At 52.3% G+C, this 23956-nt stretch overlaps 13 protein-coding genes across 13 annotated transcripts; 9 read left to right on the forward strand and 4 right to left on the reverse strand.

The window, feature by feature from the left end:
* Window positions 1-558: 558 nt before the first annotated feature.
* On the forward strand, window positions 559-2106 carry ABF1 (DNA-binding protein ABF1; the record flags this gene model as incomplete). Its single annotated transcript, XM_002552899.1, has 1 exon — window positions 559-2106. One exon carries the CDS (start codon window positions 559-561, stop codon window positions 2104-2106), a length of 1548 nt encoding a protein of 515 aa, XP_002552945.1.
* Window positions 2107-2295: 189 nt separating this feature from the next.
* Window positions 2296-4158, forward strand: ATP25 (Atp25p; the record flags this gene model as incomplete). The annotated part of the gene is made up of 1 exon (XM_002552900.1): window positions 2296-4158. One exon carries the CDS (start codon window positions 2296-2298, stop codon window positions 4156-4158), a length of 1863 nt encoding a protein of 620 aa, XP_002552946.1.
* Window positions 4159-4186: 28 nt separating this feature from the next.
* Window positions 4187-5119, reverse strand: KTI12 (Kti12p; the record flags this gene model as incomplete). The annotated part of the gene is made up of 1 exon (XM_002552901.1): window positions 4187-5119. One exon carries the CDS (start codon window positions 5117-5119, stop codon window positions 4187-4189), a length of 933 nt encoding a protein of 310 aa, XP_002552947.1.
* Window positions 5120-5251: 132 nt separating this feature from the next.
* MTG1 (putative GTPase MTG1) lies at window positions 5252-6379 on the forward strand (the record flags this gene model as incomplete). The annotated part of the gene is made up of 1 exon (XM_002552902.1): window positions 5252-6379. One exon carries the CDS (start codon window positions 5252-5254, stop codon window positions 6377-6379), a length of 1128 nt encoding a protein of 375 aa, XP_002552948.1.
* Window positions 6380-6994: 615 nt separating this feature from the next.
* HAP4 (transcription factor HAP4) lies at window positions 6995-8671 on the forward strand (the record flags this gene model as incomplete). The annotated part of the gene is made up of 1 exon (XM_002552903.1): window positions 6995-8671. The coding sequence occupies one exon, from the start codon at window positions 6995-6997 to the stop codon at window positions 8669-8671; it is 1677 nt and encodes a 558-aa protein (XP_002552949.1).
* Window positions 8672-8975: 304 nt separating this feature from the next.
* SNZ1 (pyridoxine biosynthesis protein SNZ1) lies at window positions 8976-9863 on the reverse strand (the record flags this gene model as incomplete). The annotated part of the gene is made up of 1 exon (XM_002552904.1): window positions 8976-9863. One exon carries the CDS (start codon window positions 9861-9863, stop codon window positions 8976-8978), a length of 888 nt encoding a protein of 295 aa, XP_002552950.1.
* A 566-nt stretch (window positions 9864-10429) lies between these two features.
* SNO1 (putative pyridoxal 5'-phosphate synthase) lies at window positions 10430-11194 on the forward strand (the record flags this gene model as incomplete). Its single annotated transcript, XM_002552905.1, has 1 exon — window positions 10430-11194. The coding sequence occupies one exon, from the start codon at window positions 10430-10432 to the stop codon at window positions 11192-11194; it is 765 nt and encodes a 254-aa protein (XP_002552951.1).
* A 178-nt stretch (window positions 11195-11372) lies between these two features.
* CTF13 (Ctf13p) lies at window positions 11373-12509 on the reverse strand (the record flags this gene model as incomplete). Its single annotated transcript, XM_002552906.1, has 1 exon — window positions 11373-12509. The coding sequence occupies one exon, from the start codon at window positions 12507-12509 to the stop codon at window positions 11373-11375; it is 1137 nt and encodes a 378-aa protein (XP_002552952.1).
* A 64-nt stretch (window positions 12510-12573) lies between these two features.
* SLD2 (Sld2p) lies at window positions 12574-13719 on the forward strand (the record flags this gene model as incomplete). Its single annotated transcript, XM_002552907.1, has 1 exon — window positions 12574-13719. The coding sequence occupies one exon, from the start codon at window positions 12574-12576 to the stop codon at window positions 13717-13719; it is 1146 nt and encodes a 381-aa protein (XP_002552953.1).
* An 83-nt stretch (window positions 13720-13802) lies between these two features.
* UTP15 (snoRNA-binding rRNA-processing protein UTP15) lies at window positions 13803-15326 on the reverse strand (the record flags this gene model as incomplete). The annotated part of the gene is made up of 1 exon (XM_002552908.1): window positions 13803-15326. One exon carries the CDS (start codon window positions 15324-15326, stop codon window positions 13803-13805), a length of 1524 nt encoding a protein of 507 aa, XP_002552954.1.
* Window positions 15327-17491: 2165 nt separating this feature from the next.
* AIP1 (Aip1p) lies at window positions 17492-19324 on the forward strand (the record flags this gene model as incomplete). Its single annotated transcript, XM_002552909.1, has 1 exon — window positions 17492-19324. The coding sequence occupies one exon, from the start codon at window positions 17492-17494 to the stop codon at window positions 19322-19324; it is 1833 nt and encodes a 610-aa protein (XP_002552955.1).
* Window positions 19325-19525: 201 nt separating this feature from the next.
* Window positions 19526-20863, forward strand: NPL6 (Npl6p; the record flags this gene model as incomplete). Its single annotated transcript, XM_002552910.1, has 1 exon — window positions 19526-20863. The coding sequence occupies one exon, from the start codon at window positions 19526-19528 to the stop codon at window positions 20861-20863; it is 1338 nt and encodes a 445-aa protein (XP_002552956.1).
* A 290-nt stretch (window positions 20864-21153) lies between these two features.
* Window positions 21154-23595, forward strand: YTA12 (m-AAA protease subunit YTA12; the record flags this gene model as incomplete). Its single annotated transcript, XM_002552911.1, has 1 exon — window positions 21154-23595. The coding sequence occupies one exon, from the start codon at window positions 21154-21156 to the stop codon at window positions 23593-23595; it is 2442 nt and encodes an 813-aa protein (XP_002552957.1).
* Between the last annotated feature and the right edge of the window lie 361 nt (window positions 23596-23956).

Raw genomic sequence — 23956 nt, forward strand, 5'->3', positions numbered from 1 at the left:
AGCCGCGCACTGCTCCTCTGCTTCTACACACCCGCGTGTTCTCTCCCACCTGGACGCCCGCTCACCCAGGACGACGACTCGTCTCGGAGGGTTGCTCCCGTCCTCCTCGGCGGACGCTCGCCCCTGATTTAGCCGCCCAGCTCCCAAACATATAAAAAGGCAGCTTTGTCCGGTCCTCAAGCGCTCCGCTGCCCTGCAGGAGCACGTTCAAACACATCGCGTGGGACGATAATATACGCATCGACGGCGTCCCGGATCGAGCCCGCCGTGAATAGTTACAGAGAGCACCAGGCACGTGACCGTGCGCATTTTCCGCGGTTACCCTCCCGGACCGTACCCCCTGCCACCAGCTGTGCGCAATAGGGTGAAAAACGTCGATAAAACTGAAGAGTGATGTTTTTGGTGCGCCCCGCCCACTCCTCGCCAGGTACACTTGTTACGAGACTAGAGATCACTTGAGACCAACAGGACCAGGTATCAACTCAACACGAAACAAGCGATCCTGAAGCACGGGCACGTCCAACGAAGCAGACGCGCGGAGCCAAGACAACACACAAGATGAGCCTGTACGAATACAAACATCCAATTATCAACAAGGAGCTGGCGACCGGGCCGGACGCCGCGTCGCGCAAGCAGTTCCCAACGCTGGAGGCGTGGTACGACGTGGTCAACGATTACGAGTTCCAAGCGCGTTGCCCCATCATCTTGAAGAACTCGCATCGCAACAAACACTTCACGTTCGCGTGCCACCTGAAGTCGTGCCCCTTCAAGGTGCTACTGAGCTACTCAGGCCACAACAAGGACGGGCCATTTGAGCAGCACGGCGGCCCCGGGGGTGCCGAGCACGAGGTCGGCGGCGAGCACGGCCACGGTCACCCGGGTGCGTCCGCGGGCTCGCCCGGAGCGCACAACGGCGGCCTCAAGGACGAGCACGACGACGTCAGCGCCGCCATCGCCGCGGCCGTCGCGGCTGTGACCGACGGCAGCAATGGCAACGCGGCCGGCGGCAACGGCGCTGGCGGTAACGGGCTTGGCGGCCAGGTCGGAGCTGGCCAGGCGCCCGGCATGGGCGCCCGGTCCGGCTCGGGGTCCGGCCCCGCGTCCGGCTCGCCCTCCGACCACAACGGCTCGGGCGACGACTCGCTGCTCGACCCCGACGACCCACAGCAGATGTCCTCTGTGCGCGGGCCCTTCACAGTCACAAAAATCGACCCTTATCACAACCACCCTCTGGAGTCCAACCTGAGTCTGTCGAAGTTCGTGCTCACCAAGGTGCCACGCATCCTGCAGAACGACCTCAAGTTCGACTCCATTCTCGAGTCCCTGTGCAACGACGAGGACAACACCGTCGCCAAATTCCGCGTCTCGCAATATGTCGAGGAAAGCGGGATCCTGGACATCCTGAAGGAGCGGTACGGCCTCACAGACCAGGACCTCGACAAGAAGCTGCTGTCCCACATCGCACGCCGTATCACTACCTACAAGGCCCGTTTTGTGCTCAAGAAGAAGAAAAACGGCACCTATGGCGTGCCCTCTAGCTCAATGTCTGCCGCGGCGGCCGCTGCCGCAGCCATAAACGCCAACGGCGGTGCGGGCGCCGGTAGCGGGCCCCACGACCAGACCGACGAGCTTGGCGGCAAGAAAAGGGGTTACGGCGCTGGCCACCACCACCACAACGGTGTCAATGGCGACGTGCCTGGCGACCACGAGGACGAGCTGGAGGGCCGCAAGCGTACTCGCACCAACAAGATATCCACCGCGGTAAAGATGGGCACGCGCTCGTCTTTGGTCAACGACCCAGCTCTCGCGCAGCTTGACGATGTTAACGACTCCGAGGACAACAAGCCACCTGAGGACCTCGCCGAGCAGCTGCGTCTGCTCAGTTCCCATCTCAAGGAAGTCGAGCAGCAACAGCAACAACAGCAACAGCAGCAGCAACACCAGGAGCAGCAACACCATCAACACCACCAGCACCACCAGCACCAGGACGACCACCAACTCCACCAGCACCACCAGCAACACTCACAAATGGCAGGGCACCACCACTCGCCCGGGAAGGAGGATATTCCAGACGAAAATATCCAGCCAGAGCTCAGAGGCCAGTAGAGGCCTCCCACGAACTTTCAATAGATCTACCCCGGTGGGTGAGGGAAGAGGGCAACGCGGTTTGCCATCGTGGCGGTTTTCGGGCTCTTATTATTCTTTCACATCTTTGTTCATCTTTCTCGCTCACTAATTGTAACTTTACCTACTCCTTATTCTATCTATGAACTATATGTATCTTATGCTATTTTGATGATCGAAAGGTTGATTTTGTTTAACTTTCAAAGTGACAAGAACACGAAGCATACACGAGTGAGAAACATGCTTCTGAGGAGAGCCGCCGCAGCTTTGCCAGCTCGCAAGACTCCGTTGCATTGTTACCGTCGGTTGGGGGGCTCCTATCGCGCTCTCTCAGGCTCGCTACTACTCCGCGATGAGGAAAAGCGCCTTCCGCACCGCGTGCAAGACGAACGTGATGAGGCCAAGGCAGACACAGATCTCGCAGCTGATGGCGATAGCGCTGCCACAAAACCTTGGTACCTCAACATAGTTGAGAGGCCAGCACAAAATATGCCATTGCATCAACAAGAAATTGTTTTCCCCGCTAACTCGCCCAAGTCCCTGGAAACCATCGCAACATTTCTTCGCGACAAATTAGGGCTGTCAGATGTCCTCATCTTTGACCTCCGAGACTCTCAGGATGAGCAGGTGACTGCCGCTTCCAAGATTAGTGACTTCATGGTGATGGCGACTGCCAAGTCTGGGCGACATGGCCATAAGAGCTTCATAGAGCTCAACACGCTTCTTAAGCAGGAATTCAAAACTGTTGGCCAGGTGGAGGGCAACATTAGTGCGAACGAGCTGCGCAGACGCCAGAAGAGACTTGCAAGACATACCAACTTGAGCAAATCCATGGGCTCCCGCACTGCCACGACCAGGAGTGGGTCTAATTTAGAGTCTTGGTACATGATTGACTGCCGCCTCGACAACATATTTGTTAACATCCTTACTGAAAACAAAAGACAGGACTTGAATCTAGAAGAGCTCTACGCTCCCCCAGACCAAAAACACCTATACCGCCGCGAAGCGCCTGCTGAAGACGTGGCGCCCAAGGAAGGTGATGACAATGTTTTGGCGGGCCTTAAAAGGCTCGCTGCGCGAAACCAAAGGCGGTATTTCACCACAGTACCGGCGAGAGTGCAGATAATTGATGCACTATCGAGGCAAGATTTTGATCTCGTGCTTAATGTTGTATCAGCGTCCAAAATGGACTCTCTCGACATTCTGAAAGCAGCGAACCAAACATTGAGGTCTATGCCTTATGGAGTCAAAATCGAGGGCGAAAGTTGGATAACTTTTCTTGACGAGGTGTGGCCATTAGCACCTTATTCCCAAGATTTCTGGTCCACCAGACTAGAACTGTTCAAGCTGCTCAACTGCGCTGCTCCGGGCCAGGTAAATGTTGACAGAGTTTTTACCGGGTACCTTAAATTCAAGTTGGCGTCTGGTGAAAGCTTAACGAAGTCCGATCTAGTTGAATTTTTACAGCTTGTCGAGACCAACCTGTCCGAGAACTCGCACGTCGACTATGAGGATTTGGTAGCTAAAAACAAATGTGTTTTGGAAGCACTCAAGCTTTACAAGGGACTAGACCCGCGGTTGATACTTGATAGTGAAGTGATGTGTCTACTTCTGAGCACTTTGTCTATAACCCAGAGCGGAAGCACTAGCACTCTTCGGGCGTTTTATGAGATGGTCGAATTTGCGAGTAGGGAGTTCTCGCAAGAGCCCCCAGTTCCTGTCACTGCCACAGTGCTGAGAATACTCGCGGACAAGCAAGATTACGCAAGAATCCTGAGGTTCTGGGAAAAGAGCATTGCTTCGTCTCCAGAAAAAGACCACAGGCCATGGCCGCTGTTTCTAGATACAGTGGCTTCGACTGGTGACCAGGAGTTTGCCAAGAAGGTCATTCGCGATGGCCACTTGCTCTGGATCAAGCGCAATGGCGTTAAAGCCAGCCCTGAGCTCAGAGAAGCCATAGAAAGGCTATTTGCCGTAGCAGACCCAGCCGAAGTCGCATTTAAGGACGTGAAAGAATTCCTTACCGTGGAATGAAATGAATTAACCTGTAAATATTCTATAGTCACATATCCCGAAGGTTTTTGTTTAGGTAGTCTACGAAGAGGGGCGCGATGCGGTGCTTCTCTAAGCTTCTGAGACGATTCATTGCCACGAATTGCCGTCTGATCCTCTGCAACTGTGCCACCGTGACGCCCTGTGGTGGCATCTCGACATACATACACCTCTCATCGTTGATATCTTGGACGTCGGACACAATTATGCGGGAGACGCCTGCTACGACATTCGACTGCAAAGCGCTCATGACTTTCTTGACTACTGCAGTTGTTTCCGAGTCCAAGACCTGGAGAGCGTTTGTCTGCGTGGCAGGCTTTAGAATAGTTGCGTTATTAGGCTTCAACGAGTTCAGCAGCTTGTCTGCCTCGCGATCGTTGTCGCTGCGGTACAGCTGTGGGAAAAGCGCCTTGTAGATAGGTTCTGCGAAGCTCTGCAACGAGTCTTCAGAAGCTAGAACAGGAATCAACGGCGAGTCCCACCTGGTTTGCGGGTTGGGTTCCTCGTAGCGCTGTATCAGCTGGTTTAGAAGGTCCGTGGGCCACGGGACGCGGCCGTCCGCAGTAGATTCGTTCCACTCCAAGATCTTGGCGCTGGGACTCATTACATGTACCAAACAGTACGTGGTCATCAAATTCTTGACCTCGCAGTGCAGCTGGTACCGAAATCCTTTGATGTAGTTCAGCGAGTCAACCACGACGATCTTGTGCCGCGACAGGTCGCGCTTGACTGCAGACATGATTTTAGAGCGAAGCTTGCGCTCGTCTTGCGAGGTAACATAGTCGGTATGTTGGATGCCCAAACTCTCGTCGGAATGGCAAACAATCGAGTACTTAGAAAGCTCTGGTTCTTGCTCGATTTTGGCAGAAAGGAGCTCCACGAGCTCCTTTGCCTTGCTGGTCTTACCGCTTGATGGGAACCCCGTAAATAACACTAGTGGCATGCTTCTGAAGCGTTGTTAAGATGGGCCTCTCGAGCTTTCGTGGAGCTCATCGCATGCACATGTTTTTTGAAAATTGTAAAGAACCATTACAACTCTGACACGCCTACGAAGAACCTAACCTCGGACCGCACGATGTTCAAGCGATGCTATACCACGTTTGTACCACGGTTCAAGTTTCCGGAATATAGAATCCCTCTGACGGACTTCAAAGGCCACCAAGTACGCGCGCTGCAGCGATTCCAACAACTTTTGCCGCAGCTTAACTTACTGCTAGAGCTTCGGGACAGCAGGGCGCCTATCAGCACCAGAAACGTAATATTCGACGACCTCGTGGCCCGCGGGCGCGGGGAAAAGACGCAGCGGCTGGTTCTGTACACTAAGTCAGACCTGTGTCCCAAGGAAACAATCGACAAGCTGCGGAACTGGCACGGCGAGATGGGCGACGAGTTCATGACGCTGGACTGCCGGTCCGCACGCGAGGTGAAGAGTCTCGTGAAGCTGCTTGAGTGGAAGTACGACCGCGTGGTCGAGAAAATGGTAGGCCAGGCAGCGGGCGAGGGCGGCGGGCTGCCGCTCGGGTACCGGGTGCTCGTGGCCGGGATGCCCAACGTGGGGAAGTCGACGCTGGTGAACTCGCTGCGATTCGTGGGCGCAGCGCGCACGGGCAACAGCAGTGAAAGTGTGCACGGGAGCGTGGCGCACAGACGGCGCAAGGTCGCCAAGACCGGCGGCCAGGCCGGCGTTACGCGGGCGACAAGCGAGTGCATCCGCATCGCGGACCACCGCGGTGGCATATACCTGTACGACACGCCCGGGGTGTCGCTCCCCGGGCGCGTAACCACGCGCGAGAAGATGCTGAGTCTGAGCCAGTGCGGATGCGTCAAGAGCAACCTGGTGGACCCGGTGATCCAAGCCGACTACCTGCTGTACCTGATGAACCTGCAGAGCCCCGCGGTGTACGAGCAGTACACGAAGGGCGTGCCCACCAACAATATCTACAAGCTGCTGGGTGGGGTGCGCCGCACGACGGGGATCCGTGACGACAACGGCGCGGCGATCCACTGGGTGGACAAGTGGCGCCAGGGTCCACGCCGTGGCGCGCACCGCGTGTCCTTCGACGTGGAAACCCTGCTGGACGATACGAGTTTCTCATACCGGGAGCTCGTTTCGCGAGAGCTGGAGCTCCTGGGGCCCTGGTCCGTCGCGCCCTCGAAGCCCTCAGCAAAGGCCAAGAACAGCAACCAGCTGTTCGACCTGTAAGCGCGCCGCCCGCTGCCTCGACCATCCGCTGGCGAGCTGGTCGGGACACAGGCTCATCGCCTTCTCTGCTGAGCTCAGCACACAGCTTACATAAACATATCCGAATCACAAAGAACGAATGACTCACTAACTCAGCACGCATTCACGAAACAGTCACCATAAACGTATCATATCACACGAGTCCAGATCTAACTCAATAACTCAGTACGGGTCAACTCCCCGCGGAATTGTTTCTCCGCGGGGAGTTGACCCGGGGCTCGTTCCTTTTCTCCGAGCCCTGTATTGTTTATTCCCCGTATCACTGGGTACGGAAAGCGGCACTTACAGTTCGAAAAATGGATGCGGAAAATTGTGATACGAATTTTGAAAATGAGCGAAGATAGGAAACTGAACAAACGTCGTCGAGCTTTTTAGCTATCGAAAGTGTGCCAAAAGCCAGATTTGCCAGGAGCGCGTGAAAATACCTACCACGCACTGGACGCAAGAAGAGCCCCTAGCTGAGAGAGGGCGAGAAAGTGAAAGCGGTTGTGCCCAATAGCAGCCAGTGCAGCGGCATAGCTGAGGAGACTGATTTAATTTATTGGCGAGGCCAGGAACAGAGCGTGTGCGAGACCAATGCCTCTCAAACACCTGCCGATCCAGCCCGCCACGGTGTCGATTGCGCCGAACCCGCACCCGCACGCGGGAACGCGGGACGCGCGCAAGCCCGGCGGTGCCGGGCTTGTGATCCGCACGTCGCGCCAGTGGGTGCTGCCCCCGCGGCCAAAGCCCGGCCGCAAGCCCAGCGCGGACCCCGCGGCAGGTGGGCGCGCGGGTGCGCACAAGACGACGACGGCAGCGGCCCCGGCAAAACCGGAGCTCAAGCCCATCCAGCAGGTCCAGCAGTCGGCCAGCGCGCAGAGCGCGCTGTCCGGGCAGAGTGCGACCGGTACAGCGAGTGCGACGTCTCGGCGCTCGTCTGCGGCACCTTCCACGGCGGCTTCGACGACGTCCACGCCCGTGACCGCGCCTGCGGCCGCGCGCCGTGCGTCGCCGGCCCCACCGGTATCCCCGCATTCCCAAGATCCAGGGCTTGCACCGCAGCCTAAACAACGTTCTTCCGTGGCTGGGACTGCGACTGTGTCCGCGCCTGCGACCTCGACTGCGACCGCAGCGGCGAAGAAGCCCACAAAAACTGCTCTGAAGAAGGAGATTCAGCAGCTTAAGCTCGAAAACTTCAAACTCAAACAGGAGCTTGGCCAGCTGGCAGGCAACCTGCAGGATCTCAAACACAGGTACTCCCAGTGCGACACGTCTGCCAAAGCTTGTCCCACTTTCCCGAAAAAGCGGTCCTTCCTGGATTCGCTCGTGGACGCGGAGTTCGATACCACAGACAGCTTCCTGAAGTTCGAGGACGACGATGAGGACACCGGGCACCCCCTCATCCAGGGTGTCTGCATGAAACCCACGATGTCGTTCTCGTCTCAGTACAGTTCTAGGACGAATCTGACGGACGACGAGGACCCCGGGTTCTCGTCATCCACGCCTAGCTCTCTATTTTCTGCGGAGCTGCAGAGGTCCGTCACAAACACCAGCTTTGCTGGCGGCAGCAGCGCCGGTGGCAGCGGCAGTGGAGGCTGTGGCAACGCTAGCGGCCTCGCAACGTCCTACCACTGCATGCACAGCAGCGCCAGCGCCACGTCTCCACACCACCATACCAGCAGTCCCTGCAACGTGGCCGGCGTGAAGCTGGCGGCCGCGTCTATCGACACAGCCAAGTTCCTGGACGATTACGAACAATCTGTTTTTCAAAACAAGTACCGCCATCTGCTCGAGCAGGATACGCGGGCGAAGTCCGTCGTCACCACGGCTAGCGCCAAGGATCAGTTGTACGCAGCTGCCACTGCCTCGGTTATGACCCCGACCTTTACGGGAGATCTACATTTGGACGCCATCAAGGAAGAAGACCTCAACTTCAAGCTGGACCACGACTTCGGCAACGACGACATTAGTATTTTGAACTTTCTCGAAGACAACGCTCCAGACGGTGGTCCCGCGACCACGACGACTGCGACTGCCGTGACGGATCACATACCGCCTTGGGTTGTGAAGGAAGAGGAGCAGGCTGCGGACATCAATCTCTTTCAGGACTTTGACACGAGCCCAACACTGCCCAAGCCTGACTTCCGCATCCCGCCTTCGTTGGAAGAGCTAATGGGGGATGCCGAGCCCGCAGAGCGGCACCTGGATAACGAAATAAAACGCGAGGACGACGACAGTTTGTTGAAAATGGACGTTTTCGAATTTGCATGATACGCGCTAAACGAATATACATGCTATGTGATGAGGTTACGATATGGATTATGATTATTTATAATATCTTTTTTTTTGGACAAATTGGGTACTATTTTGTTTGGTTTCCGAAGGGTGGAGCTATCTTCATGCGATCCCACACCCATACTGCTTACCGATGCTGTAACGATACTAACGACCTTTTTTTTGATTGTAAAAAGCACGAAAGGCGGCCGAGCGCAAGGCGCGCTTCAGCTGGCCCGCTGCGCTACACTTATTAAATACAAGCGTAAATAGACAAACATATTCCGAGTTCATTAGCGGCTCACCACCCGACCTCGGAGAGGCGGATGCCGTTGCCCTTGTTGATGCTGTCGATGCTGACGCCGGCCATGAGGTCACCGAGATCCGTAGAGACCTCAAGCAGCTTCATGGGGTCTTCGTAGTGGGTGGTGGCCTGTACGATGGCACGCGCCAGCTTATCGGGGTTCGACGACTTGAAGATCCCGGAACCGACAAAGACACCGTCGCAGCCCAGCTGCATGAGCAGCGCGGCGTCCGCTGGCGTGGCGACGCCACCGGCGGCGAAGTTCACCACGGGCAGCTTGCCACGGCTGAGAACGTCCTTCAGCAGCTCCACGGGGACACGCAGCTCCTTAGCATGTGCCTCGAGCTCCTCGGCCGTGCGTAGATTCTCCTTGGCCCAGGCGATCTCAGCGCGGATCTGTGTGATGTGCTTGACCGCCTCGCTCACGTCACCCGTGCCGGCCTCGCCCTTGGTGCGGATCATTGCCGCGCCCTCGCTGATGCGGCGCAGCGCCTCGCCCAGGTTCTTGGCTCCGCACACGTAAGGCACAGTGAACTCACTCTTGCGGATGTGGTTCTGCTTGTCCGCAGGCGTCAGCACCTCACTCTCATCGATGTAGTCGATTTGCAGCGCCTGCAGGATCTGTGCCTCCACTGTGTGACCGATACGCACTTTGGCCATCACCGGGATCGACACCGCAGCCATGATCTCGCGCACCATTTTAGGGTCCGACATCCGGCATACTTGGCCCGACTTGCGCATGTCAGCGGGGATGCGCTCCAGCGCCATCACCGCGCACGCACCTGCGCGCTCTGCGATCACGGCTTGCTCCGCGTTCACGACGTCCATGATCACGCCGCCCTTCAACATCTGCGCCAAACCGGCCTTAACTTTAAACTCTGACATTGCTCGTTGGTATGAGAAACTCTGACTCCACGCTTGAACTCCCTCCAGCTATGGCCCGCGCGCCAGCCTCTTATACACCAAATCCAAGCTGACTCGGCCTCGCTGCTCGCGGGCAAGTGCTCGCGCATTCCACGAACGGCCTTTCACGCTGGACTCAGGCGCCTTCAACCGCGGTGCGGCGAACTCAACTGTGTCATAGCCCTTGTCGGCGCCCGCTATGCATCAGAGTCCACGCCCGCGCCCGCGCCCGCGCCTGCCTGATGCTACGCTCGCACCTGCCTGCGTGCTCTCACGCCTGCTTGTGCGCTCTGTCGCTTACTCACCCGCGCCTCGCACTCCGCAATGCTCGCATATAAGAACACCGAGCCGTGCCAGCCACAAAGAGACTGGCCTGCATACACTCCCTCGTGAGCCATCTCCACGCCCAACTCGTTCACCTTCCTTACTGGGCCAGTATATTCACGACTGCCGTTCCAACACCTTCAGTGCTAGCGCCGCGCGCAAATATAGAAGTTTGACTGAGTCATCTGAGTCAACATCCATGCAGCTCCCCACATCTAATTCTCATGTCACGTGTGAAAAGCAGCATCGCTTCATACGAAACAAAGTGTGTCACTTCAGACGCCAACAACATCGCTCATAACGGAAAGTCACGCACCGTCGGCGTCCTCGCCCTGCAAGGTGCCTTCGCCGAGCACGTGGAATACCTCGAGGCATGCATCGCTCAACACGGGTACCCAGTTCACGTGATGCCGGTTCGCACGGCCGCGCAGCTGGAACGCTGTGATGCCCTTGTGATCCCGGGCGGGGAGTCCACAGCTATGACGCAGATTGCGAGCCGAATGGGTCTGCACGAAGCGCTCGCGCGCTTCGTGCAAGACCCGCGTCGGTCAGTCTGGGGCACGTGCGCAGGGCTAATCCTGCTGGCGCGCGAGGCCGCGGACGCGGCGCCGGCAGCGGCGCCGCAGCGGCCGGCAGCGCTGGTGGAGCCGCTAAAGGCGCTCGAGGTGGCTGTGCGGCGGAACGCGTTCGGGCGGCAGGCTCAGTCGTTTGTCGCGACGTGCGACTTTTCGGCGTTTCTAGGCCCTAGCGAGACGCAGGGTTTCCCCGCGGTGTTTATCCGGGCGCCCGTGATTGATCACGTGATAGACCCCGAGCGTGTGGAAGTGCTTCACCGGCTGGCGGGCGCTGACGGCGCGCCGGGTACGGGGCCCATTGTGGCGGTGCGACAGGGCCGGATACTCGGCACGTCGTTCCACCCGGAGCTGGCGGACGACACGCGATTCCACGACTGGTTTCTACGGGACTTCGTACTGGGTGATCATAAATAATACGCACATACTGTATCACGTGACGAGCTTCGCACCACCCAGGCGTCTGCACCACGCTTGCGCAGCGCTGGCCACTGTCCTTTAGTCTCGTTGTCTATACCTTGTTAACCGTTATTTCGCCGTCCGTCCGTCTGTGTATATGTGTGTGTGTGTGTGTGTGAGTGTGAATGCGGCGCGCCTACACAAACGTGATCCGGGAAACCATCGACCTCCAGCAATAGAAGCGCGCCCCGCGCCACGCTCGCGGCACAACTGGCGCTCTATCGATCTCGCGCACATTGATTAGCTGCAAGCAGCTCAGCCGCCCATAGATTTCCCATAGTAACGCTTGGCATCTTAGTAGCACTTCCTCGCCCATAGCCGCTCGGTCCACTTGCCACACCGCGGGCTCTCCGGCCCGCGGCGGATTTGAGCAAACCAAACACGATTCTGGCAGCTCAGCTTCCACTGTTCGCTGTTCCCACCATTTTAGTTTATCAATGTTTTCCAGCCGCAGCCATCGGCAGCCCAGTGGCAGCATCGTGCGCGTGAGGTCCAGCTCACGCACCTTACTTAGTTTTATCCTCGATACGTGATCCCACCGCGTGAAGTCTGCAATGTTACGCTTCCCTCCTATGCTTGCACAGCGCTCAACCAACAATTGCGAAACGCGCTTCCTGACCACATAGCCAATCGTACGCCCTGGGTGGTCTCGTACACCATGAAAGTTTACCACCCTCTCAAACAACATCTGGCCCACAACCCTCACACTTTCTAGCCCGCGCAGCGCCTCTAAGTTTGCGACCATTTGCAAAATTGTTTCTTCGCTGGCCGAGTCCTCGTCTTGGTAAAACACGACACTATTGACCAGATCCAATAGCTCAAGCTTTTGTAGAGCCCTCACTACCGATGGTGCCTCCGCGCCTTCATCCAAATGCGCGGTGTTCATCGTGACCCTAGGTCTAAACTCACTGTCTATGAACTTGTGGTATTCCTTGATCTGGTACTGAACCTGTAAGACCCCTTCGCGGCTGAACATGGCCAACTTCGCCTCCGATCCTACTACGATCCACTCGAGCTCAGTGAGCTTCCCGTCAAGTTCTCGGTTCATTCGCATGTAGTCTAATGTTATGCTGTCGTAGCGCAAACACTCCATATATTCAAGCCAGAGATCCACGAATCCAGGAAGATATTCAAAGAGCTCAACGAACTTGTGCAGCTTGGTCCAGAGTTCCCTGTTTCGTTTCCTTTTCTTGTTAACCTTGTACACTGGATACGCTTCCGCGAAGAGCTCGTAGTTTGTAGGTGGTCTAAGCTGTGTCAATTGGCCATTCATGTGCCAATAAACTTGCTTACGCAGTGAAACTGGCAATGCCAAGAACTGTGCCGGCTCGAAAGCCATGTTTCCAAACCTTACTCTCCTGCGCGCTAATACATCTTTGGATATCAATAAGCCAAAATTTCACGATTTTAGCGATGAGCTCACCAAGAATATAATCAACAGATTGAACATGGACATGGGCCAGCTGAAGCTGGAACTCAAGCGGTTCGAGAAGCAGTTCCAGCGCAAGTACAAGAGACTTCCAGCTCGTGACGATGTACGTGCTCTACCGGAAATCAAGGAAAAATACAAGCAGTACTCCGCGTTCCAGCTTGCAAGGCAGCGAAAAGACGCAGCGCCCAATGTGGGAGCGACGCCTCGCCGCTATGAGGGAGGAACACCTCGCCGCCATGAAGAAGTAGAATTAGGGCCCACGCCACAGATATACGGTAAAGCCATAAGTCTCTTTGAAATGAAACTTTCCCCGTTGAAGCCTGTAACAGTGGTGTCGCCACAGGCATCCAGTCACTCGCCACAAGCGGTAACCACAGAGGTTCATCAAGTCACTACTGCCGAAATCCATCAGTTTAAATCCCAACCAGACCTTTCTTTGACTCCAAAGCGCTCCCCCAAGAAAACAACTTACGGGCCTAACTCCCCAATGAAATTTGACAACGTTCAGCTCTCGGTTCACACCCCTAGACGCAATTTGCGCGCTTTACTAGATGACAGCGTTAACGACACGACCGGAAGCCCGTCTCCGATAATCAAAAGGCCCCCTGGCAAGCCATTACGACAAATCCTTGAGGAACACGAGAAACTTATGGAAGATTTAGAAGAGATGAGCGACGAGGAGGTAGTACGCGCTAACGTCAAGGACATTTTTCAGGACGATTCTGATGCGACAGAAGATGAAGAGACGGACGAAGCTATGCTGATCAAGAAGCCCAAACGTAAGCACATCTTAAGACCAGCGAAGAATGCGCTGGCCGCACAACAGCCTTTCCAAGTGAACATTCACGAAGAGATGGAGCGCCTCAAGCAACAAGCCGCGAGCGGTATTGATGGCACGATTCCTGTAAAAAAACCAGCGTCAGATGCGAAAGCCAGTAACCCGAAGACGAGGCGTGGGAACAGAAAATACAATCTGGTTAGCAACAACTTCCGTCGTCTGAAACTCCCGAAAGCCAAGGGCAAAGGCGGGAAGAGGTGGGGCCGCAGGTGACGGTTTTCTGTGCTTACGAATTGGAAAGGCGCTATGATGCAGGGTTGAAAGTTTATATTACATATATATAGAATCGGTAGATATTAACTCACCAGTAGTTGCAGCATCCCCTCGATTTTCTGCGCTTCCTCCGCACGGTGGACCTCCTGCTTGACTTTGTCTTTGAGTGCCACGATCATTTCCTCTAAAACAGAAGATTTGGCAATCAAGTCGCCGTAAAGTTCGAGAACCACTGCCACCCAGTCCGCTACAACAGTGGCGCTTCTGACGTCTTCGATACCGCGTAAACACCAATTTAGCAAGGGTTCGAGTGAGGATTCATCTCTTCCTATCAGCGCAACTCTAATCTTACCTCTTCTACGAAGCTCGTGCAATGCTGTGAGCGTTAACTCTTTAGCCATTCCGGATACAAATGCAGCATCCAGGGCCTCTGCCCATTTAAACTGGTTCATGTGACGCTCAAATGCCCGAAGCTTACGTTGAGGTCTCGTTTTATCATTGTGTATAATATGCTCTTGGTCGCCTGCATATTCCGAGCCTCTCATCATTCTTTGAAAGTTGGAGCTCTTAGCAACCTTTTCAATATCGATTTTCTCGCTCTTTTCTGCCCTTCTCTTTGTTCTGATAGCCAACAGACCAGAAGACAAACCAGCAACAAGATGCTTGTTGCCTTGAGCATTTCCTGGAGAGACAGCGCAACTGAGGACTGGGGACGAGAACTTCCAGCCAAACTTGACTTTGTATCCGTCCAGTGGGTCAAAAACCTTGACATGGCCATCTAATGACGATGCCACAAGTGTAGAGCTCATAGGAGAGTCTTCCATCAGCTCAACATGGTCTAGGCACGTCACAGTCTTTGCAAAATTTACTCTCTCCAACAGCTGCCTTTGCGCAGTCAGATCCCATACCTTAAATTTGGGGCCTCCGCAGGAAACAAGCTGTGTAGGTGAAACAGCAATTACATCCTCGACTGGCATGCCTTGCACCAAGGTGGTTGCTGCCTCGTTACTTCTGGTATCGAAAAGTCTCACGAAGCCGTCATACGAACCAGTGACAACCAGATGCGGCGCTTGCGGGACCATGCACACACTCCGTACGTAGTCCGCGGCTCCCGTAAGCTCCACTTGCGGTTCTTGAGCTTGAGTTATGTCCCAGACTCTGACAACACGGTCATCGCTCGCCGTAACCAACGTCCTACTGTCTGCTGGGTGAAATTTGGCAACGTGCGTAGGATGCGACGATGCAGCTATCGATACAAGTTGGGTGCGAGGGTTGTAGGAGTCGTAGATAGACACACGTCCTGTAGCATCTCCCATTGCCAAAAGCTTACCATCCTGGCGAAACGAGGCTGAATATACAACGTCTTTGAATCGCGAGAACGTCTTTATCACTTGCCTTGTACGAGAAGAGAACAGCTGGACTCTTGTGGAAGAAGTGATCGCGAAGTCATTGGGGTGCGTAGGGTTGAAAGAGATGCTTGTCACACTGTTGTGCTCTTTGACCAGTTGAGTTGAACCATATGATCTCCAGTACCTTTGTTCAGGAGTAGTTTGCTCCGGTAAGACCGGAGCACGCACCAGCGTAGCTCTGGGCCGACTAGAAGACATGTCTGCTCAGTTGCGCTTAGCTCTTCTCAAGCGATGAGCTTCTCAAAATTTTTTACATTATGGAAATTCATTTTCTTCCGAGGCCTGCTCACAAGATCCCATGATGATTCGATCACATGACAAAAACTTGAGCCGAGAGGGCGCTTCAGTTGATATCTGGCGAAGGTGAGCTTCTTGCGAGCCGAACTGTAGCCAATTATGGCGATCTGGAGTTTTCGGTTTACGGGAATTGCAGCTGGCTCTAACGCTTCGAAGTCGACAACTGAGGAAGTTAGCTATTTGTGACGGCCTACGCAAAGGCCCAAAGCCTTATGTGAACCCCACCTCTGCGACAGCTTTACCCTGTAAGCCGTTGATTAGAATGAAAAAGCCCTCCAATCTAGGCCATACAAACTCGAGTGTGAAAACTCATTTACGAGCTTTGGGAGGGCACAAGTTCTGAAGGTTGGGTTAAGCAAATCCTCGATAAGGAGCAAGCTAGCAGGTCAAGATACAACACATCTTTAGGCTATTTCCGATTTTTACGCTTTTCAACTACCGAAAGAGGCTTTCCGGAACACCAGATCAAGGTCACAGCGCGCGGGTAGATACAATTCCCATTTTGGACACCCCAGCTGCTTTCCTTACGGGCTCCAGGTATTAACTCTCTTATCGTTCTTAAGTTAAGGAGAGACTGAACTAGGCGTTGCTCTTTAATACTGCTCACCCATGGTGTGAATAATCAAAGCTCCTAAAATCTCAAGTTACATGGCGGCAGGGACACTCTAGCCGCCAAAGAAAAGCTCGAAACCACGAATGAAGCGTATAATCCGTCCTTAGTAATCACAAGGAGTACAGTTTTAACCTGTTTCCCTTGGCGGCTACTTTTGATTGACTATTGGGCCCTGCGCACCCAATTTATCAACTTAAGAACTCTTCATACACCTGCCGCATTCTGGTAGCTTTCTGCTGTAAAAAAAAATTGAAGCTGAAGCAAACAAGTCAGTTGGCCATGTTGAGAGACTGGTATAATGACCAACAACACTTTGAGCATAATGTTGAGCGATTTCAAAATTCAAATTTGTTTAGAAGCCGGCACTGCCGCTAAACCCATGGTTACGTTGACGGTACAAGCTATTATAAATCCCATATTTCAAAAAGGAAGTTTAGCAAGTTCTTCATCGAATATACCCAGTTTAATGCGCCAGTGCTGAGAGAGGATATTTTGCTTATTTACACCTCAGAATAGAGTACCAAGCTGTCTGTGGCGCCGCAAGTGCAATAATTTCGCTCTCAATATCTAATCCTCGAGCGTCAAAAGCGAAGCCGTGCATATGAAACGCCTTGAGCAGAATAAACCATTTACGCCTTGGTTTTTTGTGTATTCCACGGACTTGCGGAAGATGCAACAATGCAAGGTTCGGTCCTTATAATAATGCCTTGCTTTTGCTAGCGTCACAAACACAACTCCAGGCGAAAGGCACATTAACGGAATTAAACTGTTAGAAGTATTTTGATAAACAAGCGATTAATTCCTAAGAAATGGTTCAAACATCGATATTTACCAATCTGGTAAAAACTCATATCCCCATCGCATAAGCAAATTAAGATACTTTTGACGCTGAACTCGGTTTTATTGAACATCTGCCTGTGGACATTTCTTTATTTCATCCAAACCTTGTATATGCACGCGGCCGGAAAGTCCCGAGGGTCCCCTGGTGAACTCTATGACAGAATTGTTGCCTAAATTATATTCACTCTTTTGCGCCTTCCTCAATAAATAGTTTGAATATCATGCGCAATAAGCAGTGAAGGTGGGAAATTGCCTCCTTAGCACACTGCCTATTTTGATATTAAGCTGCCACTTAACCGAGCTGCGTGGGCGCACAACAGACCATCGGTAAAACCTCTTTTAAAGCACCTACTCTAGAAAAACGCGCGTAACTGCCTCGAAGTGGTAAACTTGGAAGCCCAGAGGTTCAAGAAACTCTCTTCGATGGCGGTACGCTAGCCGATTGGGGGGCACCGTAGCGCCTCGACTTCATTACGCCTTTAAAACCAGTGCTTGTTAGGCGCTCTGTTTTTCGTCGGGAGTGCTATTTCAATTAGATAGGGTCGTGACAAACACAGACTACCTTCCACTCCTTTAGAGAAAGCACGTAAAACAAGGCATTGAGTCAATCCAAATGGCTAATCTTGATCTGAAGACAGTCTTCCCACCGGTGCCAGCTGCCGAGCGCAATTTCGCGACAAAAATCTCGTTCAACCCTCAAATCAAGTGTGTGGCATATGGGTGCGGAAAGGCCGTGTACGTTAGATCGCTTGACGATGACTTCTGTGTTCAGTTCATAGGCCATGGTACAGCGAAGGTGACAGTCGTGCGCTTCTCGCCTGCAAAAGGCTCCCAGTACCTATGCTCGGGTGATGAGCACGGGAGGGTTATGGTGTGGGATTGGACACGTGATGAGAACGGGCAAGTGTCAACCGCGCTCAAGAGCGAGTTTCAGGTGCTTGCAGGCCCCATCACAGATATCAGCTGGGATATGGAGGCACGCCGCCTCTGTGTAGTCGGTGAAGGACGCGACAAGTTTGGTGCATTCATTTCTTGGGACACTGGAAATTCATTGGGCGAGCTAAGCGGGCACTCCCAGCGTGTAAACGCATGCCACATCAAACAAAGCCGTCCAATGCGTTGTTTTACGGTTGGGGATGACGGTGCTTGCGTTTTTTTTCAGGGCCCCCCTTTTCGCTTTTCAGGTAGTGACAGGACACATCACGATCAAGGAAAGTTTATTCGTGACGTTAAGTTCTCGCCCGGACCAGGCGCCTACGCAGTTTCAGTCGGCAGCGATCGTAAAATTGTTTGCTTTGACGGGAAAAGTGGCGAATTCGTCAAGTACATCGAGGACCCTACGGACCCTGTTCAAGGTGGCTTGTACGCCGTTGATTGGATAGACGAAGGCGACAGCTCGAAGAAATTCGTGACTGCCAGCGCAGACGCCGCTGTTAGAATGTGGGACGTTGAATCAGGAAAGTGTGTGCAGAAGTGGACGCTGGAGCCAACCTTGCCCAACCAACAAGTTGGTATCGCCACAATTAGCGAGACTCAGGTTGTCTCTGTATCGCTCGACGGTTCGCTCAACATATTCCAAGTTGGGCAGAAATCTCCTGTAAAAAGAATTGTGGGGCATAACAAAACTATAACTGCCTTGGCAACTTCCCCGCTTGTCTCTGGTTCTTACGACGGCAGAATTATCGAATGGAGCTCAGATCCAAACTCCGCAAAGATGTTAAACTATCATAGTAATCTTGTGGTTGCAATTGAGAACATGAACCACACAGCCACAACCTCATGGGACAGTACGTTCCAGATCGACGGCAAAGTATGTTGCACTTTCTCGAGCCAGCCCAAAGTCGCTGCTTCGCATGAGGGTGTCAAGGCAGTCGTGACCTTGGATAATAAGCTCCAGATCCTTGACTGCGAGAACGGCAATATTTTGTCTTCCCGTGAGCTTTCGGGAAACGCTTCTTCCGTCGGCCTTGGCAAGCAGTTTATCGCCGTGGGTTACGAACAGTCAAATGACATAGAAGTTTTCAAATTATCTGACCTTTCTGTTAGTTTCACTCTCACAAACGGCCTACGGGCAACTCCCTCCTGCCTCTCATTATCACCTTCGGAGAAATATCTAGCTGCCGGTGACGTTATGGGTAAAATTCTTTTGTTTGACTTAGAGACCAAAGGTGTAAAAACCTCGCGCTGGGCATTCCACACAGGAAGAATCAACGGCATGTCTTGGAGACCCACCGAAAAGGGTTCCGAAGAAGAAGAAGAAGACCTCATTGCAACTGCCTCCCTCGATACCCATGTCTTTGTCTACTCCCTTAAGAGACCTATGAAGAGCATAAAACATTTGAATGCCCACAAAGACGGTGCGACATGCGTTGCTTGGGATGGGCCTTCGACGCTTTATTCCGCAGGGGCTGACTCTTGTATTAGAGAATGGCACTTGACATTGTAATGAACTCTCCGAATACACCTGCCCTTATGCTACATAGATTTATACAAACTTGGGCAATAAGTCCGTAAGTCTTACGTATGTCTCGTCGAACGAATGACATCTTGTTTTCAAATTATAGACTTCCCGATGTTATAGTCGAAACTGGAAAGTTTCGGCTGGATCGTTCAAGCGCTGAAGTTCCAAAATCGTCGCACTGAAGGCATGAGCATTGATTCACCATCATATGAAGGTGAATCCCCCGTTGGAAGGAGGTCCACTTCTGTGAGTGAAAGGCCAGACTACACAATTGAGGATGATGGAATAGAATTAAAAGAGGACGACAAAGATGAAGATTATCAGGAGGAAGCCGCAGAAGAGGAAGAAGAAGCCAACGGAGACGGAGAGGCTGACGGCGAGGCTAGTGGGAATGAAGAGAAAGCCCCACCAGTTACAGAATCTTTCCCAAAGGTTCACCGCTTACCTGCACAGCCAAGGCGTGGAAGGCCACCCAAGAGAAAGAACGTGGCTGACAATAATTTAACAGCAGTAGACGATTCAAGAAACAGTTCTAATTCGAGCATGTCTGGACATCTCAAGAGGCCTCATCTTTCATTTCCCGTTGACGAAAATGGCGAGCCCCTGCCTGTGGTTAATGACGAGTATGCACTGCCTGACGATCCTGAGGGGGAGACCAAGATCAACAGAGATGGTGATTTGCTTGGAGGGCGCCAGTTTCTGGTAAGAACCTTCACTTTATCTTCTCGTGGTGAGCGGAAATATATGCTTTCAACAGAGCCTGCCAGGGCTGTGGGATTCAGAGATTCTTACCTCTTCTTTCAATATCATCCAAACTTATACAAGTTGATCATTTCGCAGGAAGAAAGGAATGATCTAATCGACAGGGGTGTAATACCCTACTCCTACAGAAGCAGAACAATCGCCTTGGTAACGGCTCGCGCGGTGTTCAAAGAGTTTGGTGCCAAAATAATTGTTGACGGTAAAAACATAACAGACGATTACTACGTCGGACGTTTGCGCGAGGAAGGGCGTGTAGTTGAGGGGACGTACGCACGCGAACCTACTAATAAACTTATGGGCAGGAGTGCAAATGGTCTTAACATTCCCAATGTAAGTGTCAATCCTGCTAAGAACGCGGTGGAGTTTTTCGATAGACGCAACCACAATATCGCTCCTGGAAGCAACATAAGCTCCACAAATTGGCTTTATCAACATGCGGCTGCGTGTAGTAGATTCAACAGTGACCTGTTCTATGACCGGGAACGCGCTCTGCTCATCGAGCACCAAGGTTTGCGCGACCCTTACACAAACACGCTGCACCTCCCGCAATCAACGCAACCCACGCAGGTTCTACGGTACGTCAAGAAGCCAATCGAATTCTCAGATAAGAAGGTAATCTATGAGACTGTCATTGAAGATAAAGACCTCACGCGGCGCAACATAGGCCTAGCCAATGTTCCAGTTGAGGTTTTCGAAGATGTTGTTGATGATGATGTAAAGCAGGCGATACTAGAGCAGCAACGTTTCGAGCAGAACATATAGATTTAAGGGACGAGATCCTGTCATCATGTTTAAGAAGTTTAATATGTAATATCTTACGAAATAGTCTTATGAAAAGGTATCATGCTGCCAGCATTACTTCTAAGCTACACTGTTGCCCATTCTGGTTGAAACTTATCTATCAAGCGACAATTCTTGCTCTAGGTATTAGTCTAGGGAAACTTACTCACAGCAGTAATCCCAAAGCTTTTCTAGGCATTAGGACCAGAGGTGAATCAAGTATTTTAGGAACTCGCAATTTTGCCACCTTACTTGTTGCAGCCTGAACCAAAATGTCAACCCTATTGCGACCTTATTCAAGGCTTCTATGGGCTAGGCTAAGATGCACTAGGGCCTTTACTAGTCCGCGTTTTACTCCCATGTACAAGATCGCTAGACTGCACACCAACCCATCACTATTTCAAAAACCTCCTTCCGACAAGGGCAGCAACAAAGATGCTAATGATGAAGATTTAGAGAACGTGAGGCGAGAGGTTGAGAGGTATATCGAAGAGGCTAAAAATGACAAATCAGTTGACTGGGAGCAGAGGAAGAAAAGAATAGACGAAGGGATTGCTCGCCTAGAAGAAACAATTTTGAGGCAGCAAAACAAGCACCACGATGAGCCAAAGGAGCAATCAGGCAGAGAGGCCGAGCCTAGTGAGTCTAAGGAGGAAGGTCCCTCCGAGTTTGAAAAGAAGCAAGCTTTTGAGCAAAACAAAAAGCTCAATGACAGGAAGAAAGCCGAAGAAGAAAAGCTATCAAAAATTATGAATGACCCAAACGCCAGAGTTCTTGCAGTCAATATCGGGTTTTTGGAAATTGGTGTTCTTCTATTTTTGCTGTCATTCCTCCTAAACAGGCTTTACAATACAGAAGAGCAAAGAGAGATTACTTGGCAAGAGTTTAGAACCAAACTTTTGGCTAAAGGTTATGTCGCGAAACTCGTCGTTGTCAACAAATCTTTTGTGAAGGTAGTTTTGAATGAAAATGGCAAGAACCACCCTGAACATAATGGTCATGACTTCTACTTCTTTACTATCGGCTCCGTTGAGAGCTTTGAGCACAAACTTCAAAGAGCTCAAGAAGAAATAGGCATAGCAGAGGATTTCAAAACTCCTGTTGTTTACGTCCAAGAAGGCAACTGGGCTAAGGCGATGTACCAAATCCTCCCTACAGCTTTAATGATCGGTGGCCTTATTTGGATCACTAAGCGGTCCGCCTCTGGAGCAGGTGGAGGCGGCCCGGGTGGCATTTTCAGCGTTGGTAAATCGAAGGCAAAAAGATTCAACAAAGACACTGACGTTAAGGTTACATTCAAAGATGTCGCGGGCTGTGATGAGGCAAAGGAAGAAATTATGGAATTTGTCAGTTTCTTGAAGGAGCCTTCGCGCTACGAAAAGATGGGTGCCCAAATTCCCCGTGGCGCCATTCTTTCCGGCCCACCAGGAACTGGTAAAACTTTGATAGCTAAGGCTACTGCCGGCGAGGCAGGCGTTCCTTTCTTTTCTGTGTCTGGTTCTGAGTTTGTCGAAATGTTTGTCGGTGTGGGTGCCTCAAGAGTCCGCGATTTGTTTAAAACCGCTAGAGAAAATGCGCCATCCATCGTTTTTGTCGACGAAATCGATGCAATCGGTAAGGCGAGACAGAAAGGCAACTTTTCAGGAGCCAATGATGAAAGAGAAAACACTTTAAATCAACTATTGGTCGAAATGGATGGCTTTACCCCATCAGACCACGTTGTGGTCTTGGCAGGTACAAATCGCCCCGATGTTCTCGACCAGGCACTGATGCGCCCTGGAAGGTTTGACAGACACATTAACATCGATAGACCGGAGCTCGAAGGCCGCAAGCAAATATTTCAAGTCCACTTGGCCAAGGTGAAGCTTGCTGGCTCAATGGAGGATTTGAAGAACAGACTCGCAGCCTTGACCCCTGGTTTCTCAGGCGCCGACATTTCAAACGTTTGCAACGAGGCTGCGCTGACAGCCGCTAGAAACGAATGCACTTCCGTCAAGCTTGAGCACTTCGAACAAGCCATCGAAAGGGTTATCGGCGGCGTGGAAAGAAAGTCCAAACTGCTCTCACCTGAAGAGAAGAAAATCGTGGCTTACCATGAAGCTGGTCATGCTGTTTGCGGGTGGTACCTGGAGTTTGCCGATCCGCTTTTGAAGGTCAGCATTATCCCAAGAGGCCAAGGCGCTCTGGGATACGCCCAGTACCTACCAGGAGACGTTTACCTGCTGAGTGAGCAGCAACTGAAGGACAGAATGACGATGGCGCTTGCGGGTAGGGTTTCGGAAGAGCTGCATTTTCCTTCCGTGACTAGCGGCGCATCTGATGATTTTCAGAAAGTGACGCGTATGGCAACTGCCATGGTCACTGAGCTGGGTATGAGCGACAAGATCGGATGGCTGAACTATCAGAAAAAGAGCGAAAGCGATTTGACTAAGCCCTTCTCCGAAGAGACAGCCGCTATAGTCGACGCTGAGGTCTTTAGGTTGGTCCAGGAGTGTCATGACCGCTGTACCGCGCTTCTCAAGGAGAAGGCTGAGGATGTCGAAAAAATAACACAACTTCTTTTGGAGAAGGAGGTCCTCACGAGGGAAGACATGATTCGCCTCCTCGGGAAGCGGCCATTCCCTGAGCGCAATGACGCATTTGACAAATACCTCAATGAAAGCGAGACGAAAAGGCTACGTAAAAATGAAGCTGACCAGGGCATGAGCAGCTAGATTTTCTAATATGAGGCGGCCTCGTTTGTAAATTAGTTTCCGGAAACACTTACCTATCCATAATTCTTGTAAATACCAACTCAAATAAGTACATCAACCACTAAACCTGGTTCCGAAAATAGCTTTCCTTTTTAAAATAGAGGACGGTATACAGCCAGAACCCAGCATATAACCCCAGCTCGTAGCCAAAACAAGCCCAAACCTCGTGGCATGGTTTAATGAGTCAAGTTTTGCTGGCTTTTTATTAACCCACTTGATGAATCTTACTAGGATTAATACAAAAAAGATTGTTACTATTTTTCTTCAAACCGTTGATGGCGGTGAGCTTCTCAGGAAGCACTTCATTCAATCCCGAATCCTT

The sequence above is a fragment of the Lachancea thermotolerans genome (assembly GCF_000142805.1).
Source record: "Lachancea thermotolerans CBS 6340 chromosome D complete sequence".
NCBI classification, from domain to species: Eukaryota; Fungi; Ascomycota; class Saccharomycetes; order Saccharomycetales; family Saccharomycetaceae; genus Lachancea; species Lachancea thermotolerans.